At 52.8% G+C, this 21,855-nt stretch overlaps 1 protein-coding gene across 1 annotated transcript in view; it reads right to left on the reverse strand.

The window, feature by feature from the left end:
* The window catches only part of LOC105181493 (SET and MYND domain containing, class 4, member 2), a 65,345-nt gene extending 62,954 nt beyond the window's left edge, over positions 1–2,391 (reverse strand). Inside the window, exon 1 of the mRNA XM_025304169.1 lies at positions 52–2,391. Within this exon, the coding sequence (XP_025159954.1) occupies positions 52–415 (364 nt within the window). The 5' untranslated portion in view covers positions 416–2,391. The remainder of the gene's footprint in view (positions 1–51) is intronic.
* Positions 2,392–21,855: the final 19,464 nt, after the last annotated feature.

A 21,855-nucleotide genomic window follows, 5' to 3' on the forward strand; every position in this document is an offset into this window, starting at 1 on the left:
GCCGGCCCTGACCGTCCCGATTGCTCGGCAATCTATTCTATTTGTAGCTACCCGGCTGGGGCGCACGCAAGACGGCCTGACTGAACAGCAAAAGAGCCTTGTCGTATTGGCCGACCGCGGCGAGCTGGTAGCCCTCGAGTCGTCTGCGCCTGGAAATCTCCGCGTCCTTGTCCCGGAAGAGGAGCTGCACCTTCGCCAGCGTGTCGGCCACGACGTTCCGTATCTTCGCGTCGGTGAACACCGCCCGCATGCGGCCCTCGTCGTCGTCGATCCTGCCGAATATTCGCGAGGTCCACGTGTCGCCGGCGGTTTGCGCGACAAAATCGCTAAAATCGTGGAAGAAGCCCTTCTTGCCGGAGCGCAGGGTCTCCGACGAGCAGAGCGTGCCGTAAAAGTCCTCGCGATCCTGCATCATCCTCGTCGCCGTGGGAAAGAAGAGAGAGAGAGAGAGAGAGAGAGTCCCTTCGTCCTTCCTTCGCTCGCAAAGGTCGGGGCGCCGTCTTTTTCACCGCTAGAAACCGCTCAACACCGGTGTAGTAACGCAGCTTTCGCAGTTTGCAATGTTTTTCCGCTCGCTGCTGCAGAATTGCAAGCGCTCTTTGCGAAGCGAAAGCGCAAGCGTCAATGAACCGGAGAGTACCGCATGTTCGCGTCGAAAAACGAGAGAGACTTCCTCGGCAGAAGCTTATTTTCGTTCTCGCGCGTCGCAGCATACGAGGTACTCTCTCTCTCTCTCTCTTCAATTCATCGGCATTCGGGCTTTCACTCTGCGAGAGTGCTTGCGATTCTATGAAACCGTGCGAGCTGCGAAAGGAGTTCTGCGGCTCCTCCGAGGCCGAGGCCCGCGAGTCCTGCGAGTGAGCTTCGGCCACGCGCTTTACGCATTCGCGTTCGCGTTTCTCGTTGCCGGTTGGTGATCAGCGCATGCGCCGTGTCCTCCGATGTAACAGCTGACTTCGATTCGTGCGCGAGCGCGACCGATCCTTTTGAATTTTGCAGCAGCAGCCGGACGTCCCGCCCGGCATTCCGCACTCTTCCGCGTCGTCCTCGTCGAACGCGTGACCTCGTTTCGCGAACTCCGGTGCAGAATTAAGAAGAAACGGCCATGAACGCGTCGCCGCCGTCCGGAATACCAAGAAGCCGCGTACAAATATTTTGTCACGGCGAGGGAGAATTTCGTTAATCGGCCGCTTAGGTTTCGCGCCGCAGCGACTCGGCGAGTTGTCGCCAATTGCAAAGTGAGCGGCTGAGAGAGAGAGAGAGAGAGAGAGAGAGAGAGAGAGAGAGAGAGAGAGAGAAAGGGTGCGCGAAAGAGACGTACCGCCGCACTGAATCATAAAAAGCTGCCGTGGTGGTCTGGCGGCTTCTCGTTCTCTATCTCTCTCTTTCCTTCCCCCTCTCTCATTCTCTCGCGCTCTCTCGCTCTCTCTCGTTTCGAGTCCACGGAATTAAACGACTCTATTCGCCCGTGAGAAATAGCCACTCGGGGATCCTCTATCAGGGGAGCGGCGGGAACAGAATTTAAAAATTTCGCCTGCCGCGCGAGTCCTCCTTCGCAAATTGGGCAGCGCCGCAATCTCGAATGGCCAATGAGAGAGCTCTTAATCCTTCGCGGCGGTATTATTTTTATCTTCCTCCGCCGTTACTTCCGCTCACCCGACCCGGAGAGCTCGTCCGCCGAGAACGTACGGCGCGATCTTCAAGAAACGGCTCCGCGCGGCTCGCACGCTGAATAATCCGGAAACGCACAAAGTTGACCAAGTGCGACAAAGTGGCGGCATGCAGGAACCGGCGAATCGAACAAGCTCACTCGCGCGGCGCAAGCCACTTCACCCGCGTTTTAATTTTACTTCAATCCCCACTCGCTGGACGCCGTCCAACGCACCGCCTAAACATCTCGCTAGCGATCACTTCACTATTGCCGCACGCTCTCTCTCTCTCTCTCTCTCTCTCTCTCTCTCTCGCTCGCTCCTTTTCTTTTTTCTTCCCAACTTTTTCCACTCCCCCGCTGTCCGAGCGCGTCTCTCGTCGCGCGATTTCTTTTCGATTATCTCCCGACTCGTAGTTTCGCAGAGAGCATCGGCCGTTTCGCAGGTGGCCGGCTGCATGCGGAATGACTGAAACCGATTGCCGGCGTCCTCCTCTCTCTCTCTCTCTCTCTCTCTCTCTCTCTCTTCTCTCTCTGCCCGGCGAATAAAACTTTAAAGATCCCCGGCCACTTTCGCTCACCGCGAAAACCGCACAGACCCAGGGATTCCTCGCGCGCCGGCCTCGATGCTTTATGAGGGTTTTACTTTATAGACACGAACGAGGTATTAGAGCGAAAGACCGGTCTTAGACTGACGACGCCGCTAGAATGCGGGCGAGAGGCGGCAACGAATATATATGGCGCACTGACGAGGACGGAATGCGCTTACGAGCCGAGGGTTGGCTTCCACTACCACCGCTCGTCCCCCGCAGACAACGGCAGCTAGAGAAATAATTTTAGACGCACCGCGCGCGCGATACCTCTATTCCGATACTGAACCGAGCGACTCGGCGCCGGAGAACGCCTCATTCTCTCTCTCTCTCTCTCGCTCTTTCTTGCTCTTTCTCCCTTCGTCAGGAGTCATCTGGGATCGCGCGCTCGCGAGCGAGCGAGCGATCGCGCCGAGAGCGATCGAGGAACCTCGGAAAATCTCTCTCGTCGATAACGACATCCTCGATCCCGTCTCGTTCCCCGCCCATCTCGCCTGCCCCCGCTTCCGCTGGCGCGTCCTCCTCCCTTTGGTCCTTTTTTCAGCGTCGTTCCCTCTCGAGTCGACGCGGAAAATCCTACCCGATATCCGCGCGTCACTGCCCGTTCCACCACACGGCCCCATTATAGCCAAGAAAATTTATCGCCCAACGTCCTTGATCTCCCCCTCCCCCTCCCCGCCTCGGCCCCTCTCTCGGCTGCTGCCTACAGCCGCGCCCGCTGTCGTCCCCGCGCGCGCCGTCCTGCCGCTTCCTCGCGGGGAAATACCTGGATTCGAGTATCTCGTAAATCGAACTATCCGAGTAATAAAGTCGTGGCGGCGCGCGACTCTCCGGGCTTTCCGCACCTCGACGGCTTTTTGCGCCGGGCAAAACCTCGGCGCGGCCGACGAGCGCGAGAGAGACGACGTTTTTCGCCACGACCGGCCGCCGCGCCGCGCCGCGCCGCGCCGACCCGTCTCGATCGTTTAACGGACGCTGACCTGACTTCTTTCGTCTCGGCTTTTAATTCCCCGAGTCCGCCGCGTGACATCGCGACGCTGTGCGACTGCTTTGTCGCGCGCATTTCGTCCTGCGACTCTGAGGGCCCTCTGAGGGCTACCGGTCTCGAGTTGCGACAGAGTCACAATTTGGGATTGCTGCATTTGTTTTCTTTTTTTTGTTACTTTTGTTTGCTTGGTTCGTGCAGAGTTATTCTTTAATTCCTCACACTGTGTTAGTGAAAAAGCAAGACTAAAGTGCCGTGTCGTCAAATTCCAACGCTTCTCATTTCTTAATACTCTAAATCGATTAATATCCTTCCGTGAATGATAAAATAATATAATGAATTAAAACCGCAAATGTGTCGGAGACTTTTGAGAAAATCAGCCTTGTGTACGTATCTTTTTCAATTTATTATTTGGTTGGTACGATGAGGTGAAAACAAACGGATTTAGTTTAGTTTCTTCTCTACCTTGTCGCGGACGCGCACGTGTCAGGATTTTCCAGTCGACGTTATCCTTTCGGCTTCCTCTCCTTTCCTTTGATTTCAGACGCATTTATCGTCGACCGCTTGTCTAAAGTACACGTCGACGCGCCATCGTTTGTCAGACGTTACGATCGAAACTGCCATTTCTTTCATTCATTCATTTGCAGTAAACGATACGCTCGAGCTCTGAAACGCGCCGTTCGTCGAGAGCAAATTGATACGAATTTCCACTGACAAAAAATGCCGGGGCATCGATAGTTCTCCGATAAACTCCCGAAAGTCGCGAAAGTTTCGCCTCATAATAATCCCCCGCAACCGCAAGTTCCGCCGAACTCTTGAAGAACCAATGGAGAATCTTGTGATTAACGCATTATATTGACCGTGGCCTTATCTTGACGTTATATTGGAGAAAAATTCGCGAGCGCTCTCGTGCGAATATTGCATCGAAGGACGAAGGAATTACACGTCGTGCGACGTGGTACGTAATAAAGCATCGGTGGAGTCGCCGACCAAATTGCAATCATCGAGTCGATCGATAACTGTCATTGCGACAACTGTTTTTCTTCGTCCTAAGATCTACTTGTATTAACAGGTAGATGTAATAAAATAATAAAAAATTTCACCGTATCACACTTATTTCCCTCGTAATTTATTTCTCTCTCTCTCTCTCTCTCTCTCTCTCAAAGGGCGGCGATTCCGATAGAAATTGGAGATATTGGAGGAGGAAAATTCCAGTCCGGAAATCAGTGAGTAAGAACAAGAGACTTCCGTCGAATCAAATTCGAAGCAAGAAGACGGACGGCGCGGGAGAAGCACGGGGGGGAGGGGATTACGTCGTTCGGTTAATCCGCTGTATTTCACCCTCGAAAGGGGGAAAGGAGGAAAGTACAGTCGCAAAATAATGCCGAAGAGGCGGGAGTCTATAATTTCTCCCCCGCGGCTTTCCGTGCGTGCCGAACGGTCGGGCATTATTTCACGCGCGTTTTCAAAACGGCGCCCGGCGAACATCAGCTGCGCTGTTCGAGAGAGAGAGAGAGAGGGAGAGAGAGAGAGAGAGAGAGAGAGAAAGAGAGAGAGAGAGAGAGAGAGAGAGAGAGAGAATTCGTTCTTTCCACCCCCCTTGTCCCGACGTCACTCTCGCAGCCTCGAGCGCGTAAAGTATCGATGTTCCTTCCCTGATGAAAAATCGACACTTGACTTCTTGGAGTAAGTGGAGCCTTTCGCGCGCGGTAACGCCGTATAAAATTCCCGCGGGACCGCCCCGCGCGCCAGCAGTTGTATCGATTTAACGTCTGACCATGTATGCTCCGTTACTCGTCATATACGCGTCAGGTGTCCCCCCTTATCTATTCGCAATCCCGCTCATATTCTCTTCTCCGAAAGGCATGAATTTTTCAGCAGTGTCGTCGCCAGATTTTCGCTCGTTGCTCGCGGTAACGCCGTGAAAATTGTGCCGCTTGCGCGTCCCCGTTAAATCCCGCCTCGTTCGTGCGCGGGCGCATTAAATTATCGCGCGCGCGCGCGCGTCCGTACGTGCGCGTATAAATTATCACACGCACACACACACGCGCGTATTTTTGTTTATCTCATGGACCAGCCAGATTGTGTTTGTTACTTACGCATGCGGCGGGAGAAGTGCCCTTCTTAAAGTAAAAGAAGTGACGCCGAGAGAATTTTCTACTAAGGTACGTATTAACATCCGCAGGAGACATGTCCGCAAATTTGTCAGGATTTCGGCGACGAAACTCTCTCTCTCTCTCTCTCTCTCTCTCTCTCTCTCTCTCTCTCTCTCTCATCAAATAACCGGTGCCTCGCTGGTTTTGCACGAGAAAGATAGAGACAAACTGTGATTTTATAAATCTACTAAAATATTTTCCTCTCTATATAACCAGGTAAGCAGATTTGTAAACTTATTAAAATACTCGTCTCTAGTAACCGAAATATAAACGTGCAGCGGCGCAACATCCAAAGTACCAAAGTCCGCGTCAAATACGCTCACGCAGCTGGAGAAACGTTTCTTCATTAAAAACTAATCGCTCGGAGAAGTTCAAAAGCCAAAAAGATTTAAATAACGCTGCACGGTCGCTGATAATATTGCGCCACTTTACCCCAGATGAGTCTACGCGCTGTGAACTCGTATTTTCTTCACCTAATATCCCAGTCACCTAATCCTCTCTGCGTGAATGTTTCAAATGAAAAAGAAAGAAAAAAGATACAGCGACCACATCGCAGTGGGTTAGATTAGATTAGAACAAATATTCTTTCATTATCGCGTAAGCGTAATAACGATGCGTGGAAAAGTAGCGCAATACTAAGAAGCGATACATAATGTTATCTAGACTGTCATCTTTCGTCATTAAATTGAAGCAATTGAACGCGGCCGGGACGGGGGGCGGGGGGGGGGGTGGAGTAGTTTCGGAAATTTATCTTCATTTCGGTTTGCAAGCGCGACGCGCATCATCACAAGCGCCGTCTGAATATCTCCATCGATCACGATATTTTGGCTACAACCCCGAGTCCCTTTATTTCTTCCCGGTCCAGCCGTGACGTCACGGAGCTTCCTTACACCGGGTGGTTCGGAAGAGCCGCGATAGGTGTATTAAATTCTGTGGGCAATCCCTCTTGCGCGCGTGTACGTGTGTGCGTGTGTGCGCGTCGCGCGCGGCCGCGCGTACGTGCGTGCGTGTGTGTGTATGTGTGTATGTGTGTGTTTCTTTTGATAACGGCGGTTCGTGCACCGCGGTCGTTCTCGTGCGTAATTTTCTCGGTGGGAACGAGTGCTGACAACGTATCTCGCAGAAGGTTCGCGATAATCGGGCCGATTTATGGAGCCAAGATGGGGAGTTATCGCGGTAGCAGCCAAGCAAAACACTGGCAGCTTTATCGGCGGCCAGAATGCTCCGGCTAATCGGCGGTCAGCTGGCGGAGGCGGCGGCGGTGGATTTAGCGAAATGCTGACCGAACGTCGCCAGTAATTAGCGAATTTCTCGGAGGGAGGAGCACGCGCGCGTGCACCCCGTGTGATATTTGATTCCTAGATGGCGCGGGAGCGCGACACGATTCGCGTGTGCGGCCTGGAGCTCGCGTGGAGTGTCATGGCGCTTGTCACTCCCGCGGGTTACGTTAATGAGCGAGCGGGTGGACGCGCATCGTTCCGAAAAATCGAAAACTCCGGGAGGAGCTTCGTTCGCTTATCCTTCGGCAATTAATCAATGGGATGATAAAGCGATCGGTGTTACGGGGAAACGGAATTCGTAGAAAATTACACGAAGAAGATGTAGCTACTGAAGAAGCAGTCCGTCGAGCAGAACATCGAGACAAGCGCTTTGTTGTAGCGGTGACTCCAAATTAACAGACGTATCAAAATTATCAAAAAAAAATAAAATTAGCCGCTGATATGACTATTCGATTATTTCGCTATTACGATTCTTCAGGAAAAATTTTCAGGAGAGATCGCTCGGGAAAAGCATAAACTTTTGGTGGACCTCCTCTCGGGACGATTAGCGATGAAGACTGCGAAAGACGCGCGGCATTCGACAAAGGCATTCGGCAGGTGGCCATCTCGCGGCCGTTCTTGCACTCGACGAGTTAACTTCGCGCGCCGGCTTCGCCGTTACCGCCGTCGTGCCGAACGCGAGGGATGTTCGCGTGCAATAAGGGCGCGCCGAACGGAACGCCGCGCAGCTCGTATTTAATTTCCCGGGCTGCTTAATCCGCGTAGACGCTAAATGGCATTCTTTTTCGCCGAGCGCCGAGGCCGGGCCCGGCGTTTCTCGTGTTGCTGCAGAGGGACGCGGCCGATTCGCGTAATTCGAGCAAATTGCACAATAATGCCGGCGAAATATTCTCGCGGGGGGATCTTAATGGTATTTTTATCGACTTTCCTTCCAGCGCGCCGCGCCGGCCCTGCCGCGGCGACCTTCGTGCGGCCTGTCTTAAATGTCGCGAGGGTCTGCTGCAGTGGAAAGAAAACGAGAAAGAGCGAGAAAGAAAGAGACAGAGAGAGAGAGAGAGAGAGAGAGAGACCTCTTCCGCCCCGCACATCCCCTCGACCTCGAACGCTATGGGGTGCGCGTCGACGATTCGGATTTAATTCGTCCGTGCGCTGAGAGTAAAAAGAGAAACTTCTAATGTTGCTAAAATTGTCGTAATTCTCGGCTGCATCTCCTTGCTGTTCCAAGAAGAAAGCAACGCAGTCGCGGTGCACACGCGTGGTTCTGTTATCGCGAGCGCTGCAGTGACACTCACAGCGCAGAAACCGCTCCCCCCGACTTGTGATTCTTTCGCTGCGCGATTACAGGTCGCAAACACCAAGCGCGCTGTTTGTCCCCGGGGCAAAGCCTGTTTGCGCCCGCGCATTCGCCTAGGTAGTTCCGCGTCGTGGGCTACGGTGTGTCATTAAATGGAAATTCCGCGCGGCCGCTGGGGCCACCGGAGGCAGAAGTTCGGCCGGTTTTGGCGTTTCGGCCGAGCGTCCCTGCTGATTAGCGGCGGAACGGGTATGTTTCCGGAAGCGGTAACATACGATTAACGCGGTGAATACGGAGGGACGCGCATCGGCCAGTCGCCGTGTTTCGCGTCTGTACCCCCTTCCCTTTGTCGGCCCTCCCTCCCCCACCCCCCCCCCCTCGCCCAGCTTGCCTCATACCACGGCGCCAACACACGGCACAGCGCGCGTTCCCCGCACGTCCTTGCCGGTATTTCCGGGACACCCCGTGTGCATTTGGCATATCACGTGCGTCCGGTGGTGCGCGCGCGCGGACGTGGGCTATGAACGAGAAATATTCGACCGCGAAAAAATTGATTCGCCCGAAATCGCCCAGCGCGCTCGCGCGATATTCGCCGGTTAACGCGATATTCGCTATTCCGGCGAGAGAGCGCGGGCGACCGATAGCTACAGATAAACGCGTTTATATCGGCGTTCTCCGGGGTTAATCCCTTAAGAGCGCAAGGCGAATCCGTGAGGGAAGAGAAAAACAGTTTTGCATCTCGCGAGCATGACTAACGCGCGATGTTGAGATTACAGTTTTGGTAAATAAAAAAACCATTAAGCAGAGAGAGAGAGAGAGAGAGAGAGAGAGAGAGAGAGAGAAGGGGGGAGGGAGAATGCGTGTTAATTATTTGTCATAGGCAATCTCTTAAGACATTATAATCCAATAAGATTGCCGAAATATTACTATTAAATAAATTATTTGATTCAATAAATGAGTTGATTTCCGTGTCAGGTAATGATCTTCTAAGCTCGCTATATTTCTCGAGTTTCCGACGTTTCGACGTTTTTGAGTTTTCAACGTGTTGCGCGGAGGTGAACGCCACATTTCGCATGTCGGGACCAAGAATGGTCGTCGGTAGAAATTTCTATTTCGCATCGTGATAAATATCCCAATGGAGATGAAAAAAATTGTCCGCGTGCGCGCGCTCAAGAGAAAAAGAGAGAGAGAGAGAGAGAGAGAGAGAAAAAGGAGAGAATACAGTCGCGAGTGCCGGTTTAACGGAGACTTTCGACGCGATTAAAGAGAGTCACCGGATCGATTCCGCGGCTGTGTCAGCGCGTTCGATATTGGCCGTCTTCGGTGATGCGCAATCCGATCTCTCTTTCTCCCTAAACAAGCAACGTGACACATCCGACGGGGCTCACATACACGCGCGCGCAGCCGCGTCCATCACGCTCGTCGTTAATGCACGCCAAGCGATTTACGGGCGTTTTGCCGACTCGAGGAGACTCGACATTCTTCGATATTCCCGCGAATATTCTCGCCGCGATGGAAAAAACGCGGGCTCTCTCACGATAAGCGAAGCGAGCGAGGCTGTTCTTTCTCGCCCAGGCAATCGACTGATAACGAGACTTGGCCCCCTCCGCAAAAATCTACCGCTCCCCCCCCCTCTCTTTCTCTCTCTCTCTGTCTGTCTGTCTGTCTTTGGTGCGTCACCAACAATTAATACTCGCTCGCTCGCGACGCTTCGCGTGCGCGCGCGCGATACGCTCTTTTTAACACGATTTCGCTTTTTTGTCTAACCGACGACGCGCGACCGCACTCCAGAACGTCTCCAGTGTGCACATACATGCACATATACATCGCACATGTGCATCTTCGTATAGCTCGCGTTTGTTTTATCGCTCTCTCTGTCTCGCACACGTGAGCGTCTTTCGCAATTTCTTTTTATCAATTTACCGCCCGTCATACATGAGACGTGCGCGGCCGATAGCGTTGCGCGGGTGTTAAATTAGCTCACACGACCTCCTGACTGGACGTGACCGGAGCGTGTGCTTAACGAAGCGTCCGGCGCGTTCGTGTAAAACTCTTCGTGCGCAAGCGGATTCTTTTCGTCCCCCCCTCCCTCTTGCTCTTGCGCGAGCGGACCGGCGCGGCGCGCGCACGCGCCGATTTTTGCTCGTGTCTTCGATAAGCCGCGGATTACTTCCACGGAGAATTTCTAAGCGACCGCTGATCGATCCCGCCGCCAGCCGGCTTCGGCGGCTGCTGCGGGGGCGGGGGAATACGGAGAGGGGATCCGTTTCTTCTTCTCTCCCTCCCTCTCTCTCTCTCTCTCGCTCTCTGTCGTGTCGCGAAACGTTTGATAAATCAACGAGGCCGAAAATGCGATGAAACTAAATCCGAGATGGTAAATGAAATCAAACGGATAAGCGAGTGGAAATAGAAGTACAGCAATGTATAGGAATTCCTTCGCCGAGTTTCCGCGGGAGAAGGCGGGTTTGCTTAAATTTGGCTGCGAAGAATTTATTACACTGAGTGAAAAGAGATGATTAATCTCGCTAGAGTGATTTGTGCCGGCAACTGTGTCCTCTTGTGGTTCTAGCGAAAAATAGTAAAAGCGATATGCAATTGCGGGGTCATCATTGCTGATATAGCGACATTTGCTGGAAAAATTCCGCTGATTATAATTTTCTCGCTATGCAATTAGAGTTGCAAATACCAGACGCTTTTTTATCAGAGTAGTCGACTTGTCGAAAGACTGCATCCCTTATAAGTAGCTTTTACGGCTATATTCATTACATATTTATTACATAAAGCGACGAAATAGAAATATGATAAAAATGAGACAAATTTGCTCAAAACAACGCATAATGTAACAATATGAAAGCAACATTTAGCAATTCTGTCGCCGCTGTAATTTTGTCGTCGATGTAACGAAAACCTGATAAATAACCTAATAAATACCTAATAAATTCCTAATAATACCTAATAAATACCTAATAAATATCTAATAAATACCTAATAAATATAATTGAAAGAAGAAAGTGAAGAACATTCGCATCGTTCCGAAAAATGGAAGTCTAGAAATGCGGAAACTACGGCAATTTCCGGAAAAGTCATAACAACGCGACTCGGCAAAATTGCACTTGGGCAAGTTTTCCTCGGTACTCGAATTTCGACGTCACGACTTTTCGGAGAATTATCTCTCTTTTTAAATCGCAGAGATTTTTCTTTCTCAACGCAAAATATACGCTCGTAAAATAAATATTGCAAATTCCCCAGCATCTCGCGCCACGACAGTCTTAAAATAATCCGGACGGCGTTGTTCCCTTCGGGCTTCGTTGAACGGAAAAGTATCTTGCAGTCGCCGATAAGAGTCGCGAGGAGACGGGGGAGAAATTAGAGGGAAAGTCTCTCGACCGGACGCGACGTGCGCCGCTGGTTTTCGGGGATCTAGACGGAAATCTCTCGCCATATTGTAAACCGGGCAACCCGGCGAGGCGGCTAAAGCCGCGGAACCGAAACCGTCGCGTCTCGCAAACTAGTTTATGCCAAGAGAGAGACAGCCGGGGCGATAAATTATCGTGAACGGCCCCTCGGGGACCGCTTTTCGCGATGTATTACGCGCCGGACACGCGCGGAAAGCACTTTACGCAAATGAGAAGAAAACGGCCGGCGGAGCGCTCACGAGAGCGCAGATCCGAAAGCGAAACGAAATCGACTCTTGAGAGAACGCTCGAAGCACAGCCACCCTCCTCTCCGCAGTCACCCCCGTCTCTGTCCGGCGGATCGCGCGCGCGCGATCGGATCGTCGGCGCGCGTCTCGTCTCGTCCCGCCGCGGCGCTTTATTCCCATGTAAATCTGCGTCGTCGTCGCGGTCGAGAGCAGCCAGTCGAATTTGACTTCCGTCGCGGCGCTTCTTATTGTTCTTGGAGGAATTTAATTCCCACAGCGCAGCGGAATACTCCCCCCCTGCGCCCATCGACCCTGTCTCGCCCGTCTAGGAGGAAGGCCTTGGTGTCACTCCTCCTCAGCTCTCTCTCTCTCTCTCTCTGTTCGCGTCCGACATATTTATTCGCGCCGCTTAATGGAAATACGGCGCATTATGCGGGCGATCTTTCATCCGCTCGCGAACGAATGCCGAGACGCAATCGTCCGTGACGCGATTACCCGCGGAAATCTTGCCGAATCATCAGGTGGTTCGCTGCGACCGCGACCAGGATCGCAGCGCTCGCTCGCTCGCTCGCTCGCGTTTGTCGTCGTGAGAGCCTAATTGCGAGCCGATTAATTAGCAGCGTTGCTGTTTGTTCGCGCGCGCGCCCGCCACGCGCTCGTCGTCTCCCAGCGGATCGGTAATCGTTCATCGCGCTCCGCGGGGACTTCATTGCACCGCGAGCCCGCGGGGCCGCGCCGAGTGCGGCCTTCTCTCGCCCCCTCCGCCTCCACTGTTCCCCGCTCTCCCCGATAATGATATTGAATGTACGACGGACCGTCAATTGTCAGCGCGCCCTCGGCGAGTCGCGCGCGATCGGCGCACAGCAGCGTTAACAAAGTCAATTAGGAGCAGATCTCCCTCGTCTTCCCTCTCCTCCTCCCCTTCTCCACCACTGCCACGCAGCTGCCAAATGCATCTCGTGATGCAGAAATCTTCGACGAGTGCCGCGTATCGGCTCACCCCGCTGCAGATTTAGCGAGATAATTCGATCGATCGATTCGCCCGCTCGCCACGAGCGCGCCGCACCGCGACGGGCGTTTTCCTGTCCCTCTTTCGTTTCCTTCTTCTCACTCTCTCTCTCTCTCTCTCTCTCTCTCTCTCTCTCTCTCTCTCTCTATATGTATATATATTTCCTATTTCTACTCCACGTCCTCCACCGCCTTCCTCCCATTCCCGCCGCATCTCTTTTTCTCTCTTTCTCCGCCCCTTTGCGTTACTTTCTTTCCCGGCCGCTCGCAAAACGCGCGCCGGGCAATCTCATAAAGATGAAAGCGATTTCTCGATGTTAGCGTTTTAATTTAATCCTCTTACGCACGGGAAACTGCGAGCAAGAATGTTTTGTGGAAGCGCCGCGCGCGTCTTCCGACTACCGTTTCGTTTCGTTTATCAAGAGGACTTTGGCGGCGCGAGTCGTTCAGCGAATACCTCCCTCTCTCCTGCCCGCTCTCTCACTCTCTCTCTCTCTCTCTCTCTCTCTCTCTCTCTCTCTCTCTCTCTCTCTCTCTCTTTCTCTCCCCCCCCTCTCTCTCTCACTCTCCTTCTCTCCCCCCTCTCTCTCTCTCTCGCCGGATGTGTCTCGATGGGTTCGCGCCGCGATTGCTAATTGAAGCTTGTTCCATCGGAACGTTCTTCTCCACGGAGTGCTTCGCGAAGGTTCGCGGCCACTTGATCCGCCGTTTAATCCCGGCGACCGGCATGATGAACCGGCGCTTTATATTCGCCGAACGCGGCTTTAAACGGAGAGATGATGAGTGCTCGCGCGCGCGCGCGTTCTTATCCTCCGAGCGTGACGCGCTCTCGTTTAATGACGCGCGCGCGACTGCTCGAGCGCGACAAGACGAGCGGAGAAGCGAGAGAAGGGACGCGCCGAACGGACGAACGGTCGTCCGTTCGGCGCGTCTCGAGTCGAAATGTTGGCCCTCTTATCGGGAGTCAATGACGTTGAAAATAATATCCCCGCTAGACGCTCCGCATCAGCCGTTTATCTCGCGCCGCAGAAACTTCGTCTCGTCCTCCGCGCCGTCCCATAACAGAACGAAGTTACGGAAGTTTCGCGGGCGCGAGAGCTAAGCGGAGACCCGGGGCTCTTTCTCTCTCCTCCTCCCTCTCAGCTTCAGTCTCATCTCCCCCCCTCCCCCTCGAGAAGCTGAGAAACCGCCAGAAGAGACGCCAGAAGAGACGAGTCACTATTATCTCTCTCCGCGCGCGCGGAGAGATCGATAATCCGTTCCGTTCGCGAGTCCGGGCTGCCGTGCAATCTAATTAGTCGCCGACAACTGCGAGACGCGAACGTCGCGGCCGCGATTGGAAATTATATTTGCTCATTGTGCGTCTTCTTGCGCCGTCGCCAGTCACAACAATGCCGCTCGCATGCACCGGCGCATTCGCGAGGCGCGGATCGGCACCGTCGTTCCACGACGTTCGCTGGTATTTCGCACGGAACGACCTTGGCTCTTTTTCTCTCTCTCTCTCTCTCTCTCTCTCTCATTTTTTGTCCTGTTTTTTTCCTAGGGCACCCTCTCCGTCGAATACGAGGCATTATGTCGGGCAGCGCGCGTAATCACACATTGACGTCCAACGCGTCTAATTGTCGTGAAACAAAGCCTCTGTTTTTATGTTCGTCGCTTTCAATTCGTCGTTTATATATACAATCATGCTTCCTGCTCTCATTCCTTTTCAAATAATCTGTAATTTTCCCCTTGGGAGGCTAACTCTAGAATGACAATAAATGCGTATGCTTATCTGCTACACTAACCGTGCGAGAATTGGGACTCGACTAGGGTGGCCAACCTTGAATTTCTCATATCTCGATTTTCGGACCTCTATAGAGAGTCTGTCGAGAGTCCTCGCGGAACACCATTTTTTATTCCGGTTTTTCCCGTATAATTGTAATTATTTTTGTAACCTTTTGTTATCATGTATTTTTTTCATGTACTGATAGCGATTCGATTTAGACGTTATAATGTTGACCTAAAATTTGAGCACAACTTTTATTTATCTACTTGCACATATTATTATTTATATTATTAAAATTATATAAATAATAACATTTATATTATTATTTAAAAATTAATAAGTTAACATATATGCACTACATTAATATTATGGTATACCTTGTAGTACAGAGCACCAATGAAGGTGTCTCAAACTTCTGTGGGGTTATGCCCCAATTTTTTAAGACTAATATCCCGAAATTGGTCGGTGAAGAGAGTTGGCCACCCGAGACGCGGCCGCGCCGGAGCGCAGCGGAGAAGCCGCTCGCGCGCGTCGCGGCTGTTATTTCGACGGAGAAAATGGTGCCATTGGCCGTGCGTAATGTTCGCGCTGCTGCGGCACGACAGCGGCGAGTAATGCCGCGCGTAATTTCGCCAAATAACCAGCTCATTCGGCGTTCTTTATCCCGCACAATCGAGAGCGGCGTATCTCATCCGCACCTCGTGGCCGGCGCTGCCGCCGCGCGCCATTGCGTTAATAATTCAAGTTTACCCTCGCGATTGCCTTAACGCGACGCGCGTTACACGCCTTGCCACCATCTTGTCCTTTTATTCTGCTGTAACTTTTTCTCCCTCCTTCTCTCTCTCCCTCTCCCTCTCTCTCTCTCTCTCTCTCTCTCTCTCTCTTTCTCTCTCCTCCTTCTCTTTCTCCCTCCCTCTTTCGGAAAGTCTCCGCATGTCCCAGAGGTAATAGCGGCGATATAAATGTTTCGCAACGTCGCGTCCGGAGTTCTCGTTGCCGTGGAATTTGATTAACGAATCCCTTGAATTTTCTCTCTCTCCCTCTTCCTCTCGCGCGCGCACGCGGGGAGAGACATCAGCGGTATCTGAAGTTCTGTATGACGGCTCCCCGACGAATTATTAATGGCGCCGCAGGATTACCCGTGTTTCGCGGTTTCTCCGAGAGCCCCGGTTGCCGCCTGCATCGAGATTCATTTGTCGAAGCGCGTCACGCGAGTGCATTTATTTCCACACCGCGTTCCGCAAAGACCGCCGTCGAAGACGCGAGAAGCGGGGCGGGGGAGAGCGCGTATATGCGTATGAGAGAACGAAAAATGGCTCGATGCGTGAGCAAGAGAGAAAGAATGAGAGAGAGAGAGAGAGAGAGAGAGAGAGAAAGAGTAAAAGGGACGGGGGGGGGCAGAAGGAGGGAACGAATACAGCACCCTCGTATCGCAAGCGCGTCATTTCACGTAGATTACAATTCCATCGACGTCCGCTCGAAATAAAATTGTAAGCGCTGTGCGCGGTGAATTCCGAGGCGCGCGCGTGTCTATCGATCGGATGCGTTACACAACCGGTGCTAATTGCAATTGATTAATAATGAACGCGCGCGTCCGTAAGCCACCGCCGTAATAATGCACCGATCCGCGCGCTTCGCCGCCCGCTCGAACGCAACGGCCGATCTGCAAAGAATCGCGAGAATCTGCGGCGTAACGAGAAAGAGAGAGAGAGAGAGAGAGAGAGAGAGCCGCGAGATATTGAACGTTGCGAGGAATCGTCGCGACACATACTTTATCCCGGGTGAAGGGAGCGGTCGGCTTCCGCGATCGCGAATCGTAACGTGTGCGCTTCGCTCTCTCAGCTTCTTCCTCGAGTCGAGCGACACCAATCTGCAAAGTGACGTAGCGCTATTCCGAACCGCATATTAATTATTCGCACACACGCATAGATTCTCTTTTTTCTTGCTCGGATCGCAATCTGTCATATCGATCGCCGATCGTCGCTCTCTCTCTCTCTCTCTCTCTCTCTCACTCTCTCTCTGTCTCTTCCTCGTGGAGCACCTGCAACCTCCCGGTTCTCGCGAATGATGACACATACCGTGTTTCCACTTCCAATTCATTTTTTAACTCGTTTTTTTGGCGCAATTACGGATTTGCAAGATGACTTGTCGCGCTCGTCCAGTCGCCGTGCGTTAATTATAGACGCGGAAACGCTACGCGAGCAGATTTTTTTCCAGCACGATCGCGCGCGCTATCATCATCGCCCTCTCTCTCTCTCTCTCTCTCTCTCTCTCTCTCTCTCTCTCTCTCTCTCTCTCTCTCTCTCTCTCTCTCCGCTCTCTCACTCTCTCCCCCTCGACATCGTCAGCTGGACAGCGGAGGTCGGGCGCGAGAGATCGCGACTAATCGCGGCGAGCGATCGCGGTTCACTCGCGCATCCCGCCCGCCGATCTTGCGTGGGCGTCGCGACGTCACGCAGCACGCCGGCTCGGGCGTATGCGGACGGCGGACGGCGGGCGGCTGTGCGACGCCTCGCGCCGTCTTGCAGTAGGCGACGCGACCTCGGCCCGTCAGGATCGCGCACAGCTGACTTACGCGCGACGGGGGTCGTGTCGGGTCTGTCGTAGCCTCTCGGCGGACAACCGAGAAAAACGCGCGCGCGCGCGCCACGTGTGTCGGTCTGCTGCTGCTGCTGCTGCCCGCTGGAGACGGTCGTGTTGAGACAAGTTGGTGACAAAAAGAAAAAAGAGAGAGGCAAAAGAAAGAGTCCGGATAATCAATCAATCGGGTGTACAAGCGCGACTCTAGTTCTCGCCCGGTTGGAAGGAGAAAGGAAGATGCAGCGTCTCAGTGGAAGAAGACGCGCGACGACGAGCAGCGAGGCGGCCGACGTTCACGAGTGCCGCTGGGCCCCATAGTGGGGCGCGAATTACGATTTAGGAGCGGCAGAGTGGGTGAAAAGTGGTTCGAAACATCTGTGACTGCCGGCGAGAGAGCGGCTGTGGTGCGCGAGTCCTTCTCGCGAGCGGACGACGACGGCGAGGATGAGAACGACGCGCGGCACGCACGTCCCGGGATCGACGTGAGGGAAGCTGTGAGAGAGAGAGAGAAAGAGAGAGAGAGAGAGAGAGAGGGAGAGAAAGAGAGAGAGAGAGAGAGAGAGAGAGAGAGAGAGAGAGAGAGAGAAGAGAGAATCACGGAAGAAGCTCAGCGAGAGACACACGGGCGGCGGAGGAGCGAGGGCACAAGTGAGCGAGTGAGTGAGTGTCGTTGAAAGAGAGCGGAACGTAACGTAAATTGGCTCGCGATATCGTGCACTTCGCATGCTGACGCAACGCGGTCGCGTCAAGTGCAGCCGTCCGCGTTCGTTCGCCGGTGCATGCATTATAGTGGGCATTATGTCGGGCGACAACGACGTTTTAGAATTCGACGAAAGAAACGCAGCCGACAGAGAGAGAGAGAGAGAGAGAGAGAGAGAGAGAGAGAGGGAGGGAGGGACAGGCGGACGGCTGGCTAGATGGATAGGGTAGATAAATAAAGACGGCTAGAGACAGAGACGAGCGAGAGCGAGAAGGCGGGCAGTCGGACGTGATTATGCCGATCCTACGGGAGCCGAGTAGTTGCAGCCGCGAAGAAGCCGCCGCCGCGCGCTGCAGAATCTCTCCCCGGCGCGCGCGTCTGACTCCGCACGACCTTTTCCACTTTCGGCTATCTCGCAGCGACTAACGCGCGGCGGGCATTCTTCCTCGGTGATATGCGAGCCTGCCATTTATCTTGGAGGTTTTCAGGTCGTTAGCGGTGTGCGGGAGGAAAAGGAGAGAAAGGAAGAGGAAGAGAGAGAGAGAGAGAGAGAGAGAGAGAGAGAGAGAGAGAGAGAGAGAGAGAGAGAGAGAGAGAGAGAGAAAGGTTGTGAAAGGGGGAGAGAGTAGACAGTGGTAACGGGAAGAGCGACGAGGGTCTCTCTCTCTCTCTCTCTCTCTCCCTCTCTCTCTCTCTCTCTCTCTCCCCCGAAACTTTCCAAGACATCGTTTTACTCGAGGATAGGAATCCGCTCTGGTCTCCCGCGAACGGAGGCTGCCCCTCCGACGACCCCGCTGCCCTTCGCCCGCGCGCGATCTGTGTCAACATAACGATAAGTTAAATTTCCGGAGAATTTAAGTTCGCTCGCTTGCTCGCTCGCTTGCTCGGCAGGATTATAATCGTTCGTTCGTCCGCTCCTTCGTTCATTCGTTCGTTCACTCGACTCCCGCGAATTGTTTGTAAACTACGCTCGACCGATCTGTTTGAATTATAAGGCCGTTTGCGAGCGCCCGAAAGGAAATTCGGCACACGCGTGCGAGTAAGTGAGAATGAATGAGATGCGCGCGCGCGCGCGCGAGAGAGAGAGAGAGAGAGGTGGTAGGTTCGCGTTATTTTCGTATCCTGCTGACCTCTTGTGCAAATCGACTTCTTTTACAAGTCGTCTTTCTCTTCTTCTCTCTTCTTCTGTCGCTCGCACGCTCGATAATTCTCACCGACCGAACTCGCGCGCGTCATAATCAGCCTTAAAATGTCTGGCGATTCGAGAAGGGCCGATCAATCCGTGCGCCTTCTCCGTCTTTCCTTTTCTCCCTCCCGCCGTTCGTTTCGATGAAAGCGTCGCGAGCTGCCGCCACCGCCGCCGCCGCCGCGCTGTTTGTAAACAGCATCGATCGACGGTCGCCCGGTTTAATCGGATCACCGGCTAATCCGGCCGTTGACGTTTGCTAAACGTTTCTTCAATTTTTTAGTCGGGCTTAATGCTCCCCGCAAATCGTCCATCAATCGCGCCATCGCGCTTTTTTCCCCGCTCCCCACCCCTTCCACCCGCCGTCGACCGCAGTTTATTTACCCGCTCGGAGTCTGCCGTCGCGCGCCCCTCGCCTCTCGCCACGAGTTCCCCCCGCATAAATTCGGGCTTTTTTAATCTTTAAACACCTCCCCCCGCGCGCGCGCGCGCGATTGCCAGAAGTCTTCGCGCTCCAGCTCCGCGGAATGGCGGTTAATTTTGCACAACGAGGTTGCGCACGACGATTACGGCGCACATCTCGCCGCCGAGAAGCATCGGCGATGTAACGGTATTCCGGGGAAAAGTATCGGGAAATTAGGGGCGCGCGCGGTGGCAAGGGGATGGGAGAAAGGGGGCAGAGAAGCGGGCGAGGAGGCAGCCTTAGGGATTCTTCGTAAACAATGAATAGCGAACGAGTATCGATTAAGCTTCAGCGCAACGAGATCAACTCGGTGCGCGCTTTTGCTCGCGTAACGAAAAGGGACTGGAGATCTTGATGGATGAGACGCGCGGATGCTTTCGTTACTGATGAAAGCGGCCGCGGCTCAAATGTCGCGCAATTAACGCGCGCCTGATGATTGTCGAACGCGTCAACCCAGTCGGGCGCGATTGACGATAAGCTCGCTGGACGTTCCGGTTGGCTGGCGACGAAGTCGCGGCTGATTTTCTCCTATATAAGTTAAGCCTGATACGAGACCGCGCATTTATCAATATGAGCTGTAGCTCTAAATTTTACATATTGTCGGCTGCAAGAAGTTTCGAGTCGAAAATTGCGAGTCGGTAAAACTCGCTGGAACGTCCGAATTAGAAAAGCGCACTGCTGACGACGACAGCAATTTGAACAGCAATTTGCCGATATTTTTGGAGCTGATGTGATTTAATATCGCACGGAGTCTGTGCTCTTCGTTGGGTCTGAGCTTTTATTCTTCGACTTGTTCGACAAAAAGTAAACTGCCAACGGGCGGAGAGAACTAATCACAATTAGTGTCTCGAGTGTTCAAGCTTACCGCGACAAAATAAACTCTGTATTTAACCCGAGGCACATATTTTGGATGTATCAATTCGTTTTCGCAATAAAGTTACTTGGTTACTAATTGGAATATTCATCTCACTTGTAACACGAAAAAGAATAGCGTTTCTGCCAAACAATCATGGCGCTTGGCCAATTTCCGAGAGGAAATATCCTATAAATAAATAAAAATCTTCCTTTAAATTAAAAAAAATTACACACATATATATATATATATAACGCAATGAAGAGCTCAATCGTTCAGGCTCTCTGGCAAGATTATGCGCTTAACGCATATTTTGTTAATTTATTTTCGCGGTGAGGTTACTTGGTCGCTGATTGAGACGTCCATTTTGGCTGTGGTACGAAAAAAGTAGCGTCTCCGCGAAAAAATATTTCCGCCCGGAACGAGGCAAGACTTTGCACGGCGTTGTTCGCGCGCTATAAGCGCCATAAGCGCGGAATGAACGAATATATCGGGTGAGCGCAAAATTTGTGATGGATTCCGTGATAGAAAAATGGACTAAGAAATTTTATTAGAGGACCGATTATTCATTCTACCGAGCGATCGTCATTGTTCTCCATTATCCTTGGCATATTATGCACGGAGAGAGAGAGAGAGAAAGAGAGAGAGAGAGAGAGAGAGAGAGAGAGAGAGAGAGAGAGAGAGAGAGAGAGAGAGAGAGAAAAGTGTTTGGTTGCATGAAACAATTTTCTGATGAAATATGAACGATACCGAAACGCCGGTTGAAGCTGTCAGAATTCAGCCCGAGTTATCAAGATTTCTCGCTAACTCGAACAGAATTCTGGCATTTTCAATCGGAATTGTCCGTATTTCACGAGGAAATTGGTTCATTCGGGCAAACATTTTTCTCCATGTATGTGTGTGTGTGTGTGTGTACGTGTGCACATCTACATATTTGTAAGCGTTGCCATAAAACTGGATCAGCCACATCTCTAAGAAAGCCATCGAAACTTTTGCACTCAGCCAACATTTTTCGCCTCGGATCACATTCGCGCGCGCGCACCCTCTCATTCGCGTCCTCCTCAGCGCGACCGCGGTTGGGACGGGAGGGAGGGAGGGAGGGAGGAAGGAAAGGGGGCCCACAAGTACGGCAGAAGTTCCCGACTACGTAAGTCGAACGAACGTACCGCCGGCGGCACAGGCTGAGGGGGATCCTTTCACCGTCGCAAGCACAAAGATCGTGAGGTTAAGTTGTCGGACAGTCCGCAACCAAGAGTCGCACGCCATCGATCGGCAAAAGTTTGCCGCGAGATCGCGAGGCCGAAAATCCGGCGAGAAGCTTTCAACCTTTCGGCGAGTCGTGCCGCACGAGGCGCTCGCAGCTGGTCGACCAAGGCGCCAAGCCGTCCAGCGCCGAGCCAACAGCCAGGCAGTATGTTAACTGCAGAATTTAGTGGAGATGCGAGGATAATATGTCGCGACACACATATACACACGTACGGGATCGTCGCGCGCACGCGCGCGCAAGGCGATGGAAATTGTCGGAAAACTTAAAACTTTCGCAATCTGCGCTCTTGTTACAGCTTTACGATATTACCATTGTTACCTCCCACGTTATCACGATACACAATGTTATTCCTCCCTCTTGGTCCAAAAGAAGCAGCGTGAGAGGGAGCGAGAGAGAGAGAGACGAGGATGAGAATTTTTGGATCGAGTGCAGGG

This window comes from Harpegnathos saltator, unplaced genomic scaffold, assembly GCF_003227715.2.
Source record: "Harpegnathos saltator strain DR-91 unplaced genomic scaffold, Hsal_v8.6 scaffold119, whole genome shotgun sequence".
In the NCBI taxonomy this organism is placed as follows: domain Eukaryota; kingdom Metazoa; phylum Arthropoda; class Insecta; order Hymenoptera; family Formicidae; genus Harpegnathos; species Harpegnathos saltator.